The following is an 11,398-nucleotide window of genomic DNA, read 5'->3' as shown; positions in this document are numbered from 1 at the left end:
CACTGCGGTGGAGAGAAGCAGCTGGGGTCAACCCTAGCTTTGCTATCCATTGCAGCTAGGAATCTCAAATAATTGCCAAGTATGAACATTGTGTTGTAGCCAGCCCGGGTGCTAGATCGGCCCCCTGAGAACTCCTTGTCTCTTGAGGAGCCTGGCTGAGGTGTTGCTTGCCAATCGCTGAGTTGCTTGGACGCCCAGTAATGGGATGGGGTCCTTCAGGCACTTAGCTTGGTCACCTGTTTAGTAGCTTCAGGGGGCAATGAGCCAGGCCTCAGCTGGCCTCCTCGGCAAATGAGGACTTCACAGGAGGCCGATTTAGCACTTGGGTTGGCTACAACACAAACATTCATTCTCGGCCTTATTTTAGATTCCTAGCTGCAATGGACACCAAAGCTAGGGTTGACGTCCCCCTGCATTGGGCCAAAGGTGAGCAGGCAGCAGGTGCCTGGAGGCCCCGCGGAAGCCAAGAGGCAGGCCCGAAAGGCAGCTGAGCCTTGCTGTGTCCACCCCTCCTCCAGGCGGTCCTTCAGCCAAGCACAGTGGGTCCAGGGAGGATTTCCCTCCCCCGCCATTGGCCTTACCTTCCAATTCCAGCCCACAGGGCTCACAAAGGTAATGCCTGCACTCGGCTGAAGGGTGGGGGCTGATGGGTGGTGGGGGCAATGTGGACAGGGCAGGCTTGTGGTCCCACATGGGCCAGATTCTGGCCCACAGGCTGTAGTTTGAGGACCCCTGATTTTGATGAATTGGAAGCCAAGGTGGCAGCATCAGAAAGAACTGAATGTTTAATGTTATGAGAAAAGGGAGTTAGAGAAGATGAGAAAAGGGAGTTAGAGAAAGTGAGAGCCATAGAAAGTGGAGGAGGTAAATGGGTATTACCTGATGGAAGGCAAATGATGATTTGGAGAGTACTACATTAGGGTAGTCATTGGGGGACTAAGGCATTATGTGATTTGTTTTTGGAAGCTTATGGATGCTGTGGATTGTATACAGTAGCTAAACAAATATGTGGCAAATGCATGGTATGTAAAAGAGTTAATAAACAAGTTCTACAACATGAAGAAAGGGGAGGACGACATTTAGTGTGAGACCATTTCAATGAATTCAAGTTGATTTTACTGAATTACCTCAAGTGGGGAGACTTAAATATTTATTGGTGATGGTGGTTCACTTGACTGGATGGGTTGAAGCTTATCCAGCCATGAGGACCACTGCAGCAGTAGCCACCAAAATTATATTGGAACAGATACAATATAATAAGTTGTAATTTTCCATAATGTAGACTAGCATATAGCTTATGAATTACATATTATATAGATTTCATAATCAGGAGGTTGTGAGTTCGATCCTAGGTAGAGGCAGATGTAGGGTCTCCTACTTGGGCAGGGGGTTGGACTAGATTAAAGTAGAATAAAATATGGATTAAAATATAAGAATGAAGACATGGCATAAAAGGGACAGTTAGAAGTTTGCTTAAAGGGACAGGGAAATGTCATCAGCCTTCAACCACAACATGTTCCAGCAAATGTCCCTATGTCAAAAGTCCAAAACCACAAGGTTTAATTAAAGTTCGTTAATGGCACGTAGTCCATACCTGTAACAAAAGGAGAAGTAAGACCCCCATCTCCTTATAAGGCTTTTTTCTCAAGGTAACCAATAAGAAATGAGTAAAGTCTTTCCGTGTTACACTGTCTTTGAGAATGTATAAGAATGCGTGCTTCGATAATGAATGTCGTTCAGAAATTCACAACGTTAGCCATGGGCTAACTTTTCTGAACCTGGCTGTCAAATAAACTTTTCCTGTATCCTGAGAAGTCTAAAGCCTGTCATTTTCTGCAACAAGATGACCTGCAAGGTCCCTTCCAACTCTGTTAATCTGTTAATTTATATACAGTTTATTCTTTGTTCAAACTACCTAAAGTTGGTAGTTTAAAGAATAGCCAAACTACTACATATCCAAAGCACAGCCATGTTTATCTGATGTATGAACCCTGGACATACACAGCTTCTGGCTTGGGATATGTACCAGGTACTGCATTGTACAATTAAAAAAAAGAGAGCTCATAAAAGAATACCAAGGAGGTGAGAAATGAAGGGACTGAGTGCCTAGCAACAAGGGCTTATCATATTTTAAATTTTTTAGGTGGAATAGCAGATTATAGGCAGACTGTTAGCATGTGACTGACCTGGGCCTATCAACTGAGCCTGGGAAGGATGGACAAGCGGCTGATGATAGGAATGTATAAAATATGCTGAGATCTGAAACCAGTGAGGTTTCTCTTGGTTGTTTGCTTGGCAATCCACCAGCCTTTGCAAACACTTGAATAAAATTATTTTGTATTCCAACAACTTTCGGGGAGTCCCTTCGGGGAGAGGGGGCGGTTTATAAGTCTAATAAATGAAATGAACTTTGGAGTCAAGATTTTACTCCTCACAAGATGGACTCAAAATCAACTCCCCAAGGCACTGCCTGTTTTTAGAAGACACTTTCTCCAATCAGTGGTACAGGAAAAAGTCTGCATATTTCAAGAAGACCATGATTTTTATGCAGGACAATGCTCCATCACATGCATCAAAAGTACTCCACTGTACTGCACTGCATGGCTAGCCAGTAAAGGCCTTAAACATGAAAGAATAATGACATGGCCCCCTTCCTCACCTGACCTAAACGGTATTGAGAACTTGTGGGCCCTTCTTAAATGGGAGATTTATGGTGAAGGGTTATACATTATAACCTTGACTGGCTGAGAAGGCTGAGATAACAGCTGACAGATAAACTACTTTTGAACTACAATTGTTTAGACTGAACAACTGAGACAGAGAGTGAAACACTGAGATTTTTTTTATTCTTAAAAGTGTAGCTCCTGGAACTTAAATGGAAATGAAAAATGTAAAACAAAACAGAAGCTTAGAACAGCAATATATTTCCCTTGCTACTACTTTTGCTCTGTGAATTCTCCACTGGTGGATATAAAATAGCTGGTGGTCAAATTCTAGGGCAGCGATGGCGAACCTTTTTTTGGCTCATGTGCCACAAGTGGAGGGAGCGCAGGGGGGTCATGTGCAGGCATGTCACACCCATAATGCAATGCACGTCCCCCCCGTGCGCATGTGCACACTACAGGCGCGACCCCCCCCCATTTTGCATGCTTTTTTCGCCCTCCCCAGGCTCCAGAGGCTTTATAGGAGCATGGTGAGGGTGAAAACAACCTCCCCTGCCCCCTGGGAAGCCCTCGGGAGGCTTCAGGGACCTTCAAGAGGCTTCCCTGAAGCCTCCGAAGCAGTCAAAATGACCCTCCGAGCAAACCGGAAGTCACTTCCGGTTTGCTCAGCGGGTCGTTTTAAGAGCTCCGAAGGCTTCAGGGACCTTCAAGAGCCTTCCCTGAAGCCTCCAGAGCAGTCAAAACGACCCTCCGAGCAAACTGGAAGTCCGTTCCCAAATTTGTGGTTTGCCCGTAGGGCCAGTTTTTTGCGCTCCGGAGGCTTCAGGGAAGCTCATGAAGCCTCCAGAGGGCCTCCGGGTGGGGCGGGGGAGGCTCTTTTCACCCTCCCCAGGCTCCTATAATGAAAAGAAGGACTAGGGGAGACATGATAGCAGTGTTCCAATATCTCAGGGGTTGCCACAAAGAAGAGGGAGTCAAATTATTCTCCAAGGCGCCTGAGGGTAGAACAAGAAGCAATGGGTGGAAACTAATCAAGGAGAGAAGCAACTTAGAACTGAGGAGAAATTTCCTGACAGTTAGAACAATTAATCAGTGGAACAGCTTGCCTCCAGAAGTTGTGAATGCCCCAACACTGGAAGTCTTTAAGAAGATGTTGGATAGCCATTTGTCTGAAATGGTATAGGGTTTCCTGCCTAGGCAGGGGGTTGGACTAGAAGACCTCCAAGGTCCCTTCCAACCCTGCTATTGTATTGTATTAATAACAAACAGATAATTTTAGTAGCAATATACAGACCAAATAACAATCAAGAGGATTTTTATGGTAAACTCCATTTAAAAAAAATAGAATTGGACTATGAAAATATATGTGTAGTAGGAGACTTTAATGCAATTGTAGATGCGGAACAAGACTATAAAACTAGAATGGCAAACAAAAAAAGACAGAAAAACACTTCCAAAAGCTTTTTTTTAAATGGTGGAAGAATTAGTTATTCAAGATGTATGGGAAGAGATTCATCCCAAGGGAAATCAATATTCATTCTATGCAAACAGACATACAGTATGTCTTTGTCCAGAATAGACATGACATGGATGTCAGCAGAGCTAAAGTCTAATGTACAGGAAATAAATATAGAAATAAGCAATTGGGCACATCATAATCCAATAAAACCTATATGGAAGGGACAAAAAAGGAAATTAAGATGGACCTTGAACCAATCAATGCTAAAAGAAAAGGAATTTATCCAATTTATAGAAAGAGAGTTGGATTTAAAATAAAAAGAGAACAGAAAAGAAGAAACGTCACTTCAAAATGTATGGGACACAGCTAAGGTATGTAGATATTAGAGGACTAGCTATAACATATATGGGAAAGAAAAATAAAAAGAGACAAAAACAAAAGAGATTAGAAGAATATAAGAGATTAGAGATAGAACTACAAAAAGAACCACAAAAGAAGAATATAAAAAATCAAATGGAATTAACAAAACATAAGCTGAATTTAATAGATAAAAAAGCATTAGCATAAAAAATTAAAAGCGCTAAACAAAATTTCTTTGAAAATGCAAATAAACCAGGAAGATGGCTGCCATATAAATGGAAAAAGGAGAAAGAAAAGAAATTGATACATCAGTTAATGGATGATGAAGGAACTCTTCACTATCAAAATGATGATAAAAAGAAAGTGATTCAAAACTACTATGGGAAACTATATGATCAAGAGATAATTACAGAAGATAAAATAAAACAATATTTAGAAAAAGCGGATTTAACTAAAATTCCTGAAACAGTCAAAATAATGTTAGACGAATGTATAACAATGATGGAATTAACAGAAGCTATCAAGAGACAAAAGAATGGTAAAACACCAGGCCTGGATGGACTACCAGCAGAACTATACAAAGGCTTACAAGATACTCTAAGTACGCCAATGTTGGATGTATTTAATGAACTACTGTTAGAAGTAAAAGTACCAAATTCATGGATGGAGGCATATATTACTGAATATCTATTCTCTTCATTAACTCTTTTTTCTGTTTATCTGTAAGATTTTTTACTAAGGTCTTAATAGAATAGAATAGAATAGAATAGAATAGAATAGAATAGAATAGAATAACAGAGTTGGAAGGGACCTTGAAGGTCTTCTAGTCCAACCCCCTGCTTAGTCAGGAAACCCTACACCACTTCAGACAAATGGATATCCAACATCTTCTTAGAAACGTCCAGTGTTGGAACATTCAATACTTCTGAAGGCAAGTTGTTCCATTGATTAATTGTTCTAACTGTCAGGAAATGTCTCCTTAGTTCTAAGTTGCTTCTCTCCTTGATTAGTTTCCACCAGAGGTGGTATTCAGCAGGTTCTGACCAGTTCTGGAGAACCAGTAGAGGAAATTTTGAGTAGTTCGGAGAACCAGTAAATACCACCCCTGACTGGCCCCGCCCCCATCTATTCTCTGCCTCCTGAGTCCCAGCTGATCAGGAGGATATGGGGATTTTGCACTAACCTTCCCCTGGAGTTGGGAGGGAAAGGAGATTTTACAGTATCCTTCCCCTGCCATGCCCACCAAGCCATGCTGTTAGGGATGTAACCCTAGGCTTGGCTTCGCAATGTATATAAGCTATGATTGTTACAAATGTTACTGTTACTTTAAATGTTAGAGAGATGTAATTGGCTTGTTACCTCATGCAGCTATAAGAGGGAGCCAGAATGGCTGTTAACTCTGTTTTGTTAGAAGCTGATCAGGTGTATTTTGAGGTATTGTGGTTTGCTACTGTTTAGCTATATTTTGTGTGCTGGACTGACTATTTTGATAACTGAGTTACTGAACTGTGTATGACTTGGACTGTTAACCGGACTCTGAATACCTCTATATTTCTACATAGTAAACTACTATATTTTTATACTATTCAGTGTCTCTGTATGCTGGTTTGTGCGTGTTATTCCATATCACTCTCATTATGCTTCTCTGCATACTCGCTCTTCTAACAGAGAGCTTAATTACTTAACACATGCCATGCCCACCAAGCCACGCCCACAGAACCGGTAGTAAACAAATTTGAATCCTACCACTGGTTTCCACCCATTGCTTCTTGTCCTACCCTCAGGTGCTTTGGAGAATAGTTTGACTCCCTCTTGTTTGTGGCAGCCCCTGAGATATCAGAATACTGCTATCATGTCACCCCTAGTCCTTCTTTTCATTGAACTAGACATACCCAGCTCCTGCAACCGTTCTTCATATGTTTTAGCCTCCAGTCCCCTAATCATCTTTGTTACTCTTCTCTGCACTCTTTCTAGAGTCTCCACATCTTTTTTTACAGTGTGGCGATCAAAACTCATCCAAATCATTGATGAAGATGTTGAAGAGTACTGGGCCTAAAAGAAAGCCTTGGGGTACTCCGCTGCATACTTCCCTCCATGTAGATGCAGTTCCATTGAGGACTACACGTTGAGTGCGGTTGGTCAGCCAGTTACGAATCCATCTGGTAGTGACGCTGTCCAACCCACATTTTTCTATTTTATCTAGTAGTAGGTTATAGACTACTTTATCAAATGCCTTGCTGAAGTCCAAGTAAATTATATCGACAGCATTCCTCTGGTCCACTGATTTTGTCACTCTCATACCAAAAGAAGATTCAAATGTGCAACTGATAAAAAAATATAGACCGATTTCTCTATTGAATGCTGGTTATAAAATATTTGCTCCAATAATCGCAGAAAGACTAAAAAGATGTTTAAACCATTTTATACATTCAGATCAAAATGGCTTCTCACCTAAGAGACAAATTAAAGACAATATGAGAATAATCTTAAACACATTGGAATATTACAAAGCACATCCAGAGAAGCAAATGGTGTTGGTCTTTCTAAACGCACAGAAAGCATTTGATAATGTGAACTGGCAATTTATGTTAACACAATTAAAAGATGTGGATTTTGGGGAGAGATTTATTAATATGATTAAGGTGATATACTTTAAACAAAATGCAAAGGTGATAGTAAATGAAGACATGACTGAGAAGATCAATATTAAGAAAGGTACAAGAAAAGAATGTCCCTTGTGTCCCCTGTTATTTATAATGAAACCGGAAGTATTGAATAGAAATATTAGACAGGATACAGAGATAAAAGGCATGGAAATAAAAAAGGGAAATTATAAACTACAAGCGTTTGCAGATGACTTTGTATTTATCTTGGAAGATCCACAATAAACAGGGCCTAAATTAATCTAAAAAAATAGAAGAATATGGTGAAGTAGCAGGACTGAAAATAAATAAAGAGAAAACTAAAATCTTAGTGAAAAACCTTACAGATAAGCAGAAAAAAGAGTTGCAAAAGGTGATCACATGACCCTGGGACCCTGCAACTATCATAAATATGAACCAGTTGTCAAGCATCTGAATTTTGATCATGTGACAATGGGGATGCTGCAATGGTCATAAGTGTGAAAAATGGTCATAAATCATTTTTTCCACTGCCATTGTAACTTTGAACGGTCAATAAGTGAACTGTTGTAAGTCAAGGACTACCTGTATTTTACTGTGGCCACCATTACAACTCTGTAATTATCTCCACAGAAATATAGGAGGCAACAGAAACAGAGAAACATATCTCAATACCTTAAGGACTCCGTACCCCAAGGACTCACTCTCCTAATACAGGTAGTCTTCAACTTCCGACCAAAAGTGGGACCATAATTTCTGTTGCTAAGCAAGGCAGTTGTTAAGTGAAATGCATTTAGTTTTACCTCCTTTTTTGCCACAGTTGTTAAGCAAATCACTGAAGTTGTTAAGTGAATCATGCAGTCGTTAAATGCATCTGGCTTCCCCCCATAAACTCTGCTTGCTGGAAGTTGGGCTGGGAGGGTGGTGATCACATGACACTGGATTGTTGCTACTATTGCAAATTTATTTGTTTGTTTGTTTGTTTAAATTTTATGCCACCATCTCACCAAGGTGACTCTAGAGCAGGGGGTGTCCAAACTTGGGAACTTTAAGACTTGTGGACTTCCACAAGTCTTAAAGTTCCCAAGTTTGGACACCCCTGCTCTAGACAGCTTACAGTCATACAATACATGCTGGTTGTCAAGCACCCACATTTTGATCATATGGCCATGGGGATGCTGTAATTGTTGTAAGTGCGAGGAGTGGCTGTGAGTCAGAGCTTTTGTAACTTTGAACAGTAACCAAACAAATGGTCGTATGTCAAGGACTACTTGTACCCTGAGAAAACAATATCCTAAACAAGGAATTACCAAGGAGAAAACAAAGCCCCCACCAACACCGGCAAGCTACTATATATAAAAAGAGAGCAAGACACCACAATCACTACCACTGATGATGGTACCTAGTTGGGTAATTAAATGTCTGCAAACAAACAACCAAGTTCAGACAGCACCAAGAACTCCACAAAATGTGCCTGCTTTAAAGTAATGGCATGGTAAAGGCAACAGTCACAACTGAGTGCCACATCAAGACATGCAAGCACCCTGCTGTGAAAATAAATCAGTGCTTTCTCCAGGGGACATCTAATTTTTTTGTAAGACTTCAACATAATAAACCAGACCAGGACAATTCATTGCCTCAGTCAACCCCACCAAGTGCATGCATGAAAAGGAGAGTGAAAAGATTTAATACGTTTACCCATGATAAACAGCTGGCACATTGAGAAGAAGGGACAGATGAGGGTGCCTTGAGCTTTTCCATGCCCAACAGGGGGTGCTGTAGGGTGCTGTAGGAGTGGGCAACTGGCACAAGAAGGCCTCCCCCTTTCCTGAAAGGGTCCAATTTAAGCATCTGTTTTTTAAACAGCGCCATACCCCTGCACACAAACACATCCATACTGTCTATGAACCTCAAAGCTTAAAATAACTCTTGCTGCCTGGATGATGGCTGAGAAACAGTAACAGGTGCTCTGAAGGCTTGCCAAGGCACCAGAGTAGCTGAGGTAGCTGCTGTATTCATTGCCAAGTTTGGGGCACTGCCTCAAAAAGACAGGGGTGTGGGAAGAGTGCTCGACAACTTTTCGGCACTGCTTGCAGTGTGTTGACCTAGATAAAACTCAGGAAAAGCCTGGCAACGAACCCAAACACAAAACCTAGCTCAGAGCTTGGGTGTTCAACAGGCAGCAGACAAACTAGCTTTGCACAGGCAGGGGGAGTTCTGATGGATGAGCAGGAAGGCGAGATCAAGCTGGCATTCTTTGTGGCCATTGTGGGGATGACCCTGATGGTGCTGGCAGTGGGAACAGAATTCTGGGTGGAACTCAACACCTACAAGCAGAACCACTCTGCCATCTGCGAGAACGCCCACTTGGGTTTGTGGAAATTCTGCTACAAGAAACTCTGGGTCTATGATGTGGGAGAAGAGAGAGACACCTGTGGGCCTGCAGAGCTGCCTGGTGGTAAGCGTGCTTTGAATTTCCTTCCTATTTGCTCTTCTTCTCTTTGCTAAGTTTCAGCAATTCTTTGAAACATGTTCTCCAACTCTGTTTGAAATAGTCAACTTTGTAGACGTCAGTAGACTTTGTAGAACTCTGTAGACTTTGTAGAACTTTGAAGACAGGTGAGATTGCTGCCCTTCTCACCTCCCCAGAAAACCCAACTCAACTTTCCACACACATTCTTTCTGTCTCACATACACACACACACTCATACATGTAATTGAAAAGACTTTGTGTTTGTACTTTTGTTCCATGTGCCTGGAGGTGGGATGGATGAGGCCAACAGTAGACAGATGAGACCACTATCCGGCTCACCTCCCAACTCAACTTTCCACACAGATTCTTTCTGTCTTTCATACATGTACACACGCAGAAATAAGTAATTGAGAAGACTTTATATTTGTACTTTTGTTCCAGGAGATATGTCTGGAGTTGGGATGAATGAGGTCAACAGTAGACCGGTGAGACCACTGTCCGGCTCACCTCCCCAGAAAACCCATCCCAACTTTCCACACACATTCTTTCTGTCTCATGTATATACACATGCACACACATGTAACTGGAAAGACTTTGCACTTCTATAGTCACTCACCATCTACTACTCCATCACCAGTGGATTCCTCTTAGCCAGCCAAACAGCTCCTGCTCCTGAGTGGTGTCTTCCTCATAGGACCTAGTTACATGCAGGATCGCATCCTGCCCCACACATCCCTACGTCCAATTCGCTCACACAGAGAGGGACTTCTCCGGGTGCCGTCCGCCAAACAGTGTCGGGGGGCGACATCCAGGAGCAGAGCCTTCTCTGTGATGGGCCCAGCCCTGTGGAATGACCTCCCCCGTGACATCAGGATTATTTCCGATCTCCGCTCCTTCCGTGTACAGTTGAAGACCCACCTCTTTCAATTATCCGGCCTGGCTCAACCGTAATTTTTTCATATTCCTCCTGACTGTCTTTTTTAAATTTTAAATTTTTATTGTATATTGGGTTTTTATTAAACGGGGCATGTTAATGGTTTTAATTTGTCTAAATGTTTTAATCTATTACCTCCTCCGTGCATGTATGTCTTTGTATATATGTATGTTTATATATGTCTTAGTGTACGCCGCCCCGAGTCCTGCCCGGAAAGGGAGCGGCTAATAAATCCAAATTTATTATTATTATTATTATAACTTTTATGCCACCTGGTAATTTATGAAGATGTTGCTGCCACTCATGGGAGAGTTTTGTAGCTGAAGAGAAATGTGCCATGGGGGAAGGGACTTCACTGAAGCTTTCAGATACAGTTTGTGGGCACTGATGTCACACAAAATTCCTTATAGTGTTGTCATAGGAAAATTCCAATAGGAAACAAAGGCAACAACACAAGCAAACATTCTTACTTTAAGATCAGAGGTTTATTGCTTCTAATAATTTGGAACATTAGAAATGAATAGATATAAAAGATATAATAGCAGTAATACACTGCATTAACATATTAATACAGAGGGCCTTGAGATATAGCAAGTCCTACAAGGACTGCTATAAATCAAAGAGCCCCGAGCCGATCTTGAACCCTATCCTTTATACTGTTCTTCTAACCACATACATAGTTCACAAGTTCACTGTCACTTTCTGTGAACACCTGTGTAACATTACTTTCAATTCCTTATTTCCAACAGTTTCATTCTTCCTTTTTAAAATGAATCCATACAAGTGCATATTTTAGAAAAACATATTTCACAGTTAGTAACGGTTCAGCAGGATTACAAATAGTTCTGGTAAATTTTGAAATCATCCTAGCTGAAAACTTTGGTTCAT

The 11,398-nt window shown here is 41.5% G+C and overlaps 1 protein-coding gene across 1 annotated transcript in view; it reads left to right on the top strand.

The window, feature by feature from the left end:
* Nucleotides 1-7,169: 7,169 nt before the first annotated feature.
* LOC309400278 (voltage-dependent calcium channel gamma-6 subunit-like) overlaps nt 7,170-11,398 on the top strand; it is a gene marked incomplete at its 5' end in the record, with an annotated part of 149,472 nt that continues 145,243 nt past the window's right edge. Inside the window, 2 exons of the mRNA XM_081968692.1 lie at nt 7,170-7,197; nt 9,283-9,561. Of these exons, the coding sequence (XP_081824818.1) occupies nt 7,170-7,197; nt 9,283-9,561 (307 nt within the window). The remainder of the gene's footprint in view (nt 7,198-9,282; nt 9,562-11,398) is intronic.

The sequence above is a fragment of the Natrix helvetica genome (assembly GCF_964273705.1).
Source record: "Natrix helvetica genome assembly, chromosome: W".
NCBI classification, from domain to species: domain Eukaryota; kingdom Metazoa; phylum Chordata; class Lepidosauria; order Squamata; family Natricidae; genus Natrix; species Natrix helvetica.
The sequence above is the reverse complement of the archived record's forward strand: the minus strand, read 5'-3'. Positions and strand labels throughout refer to the sequence as shown.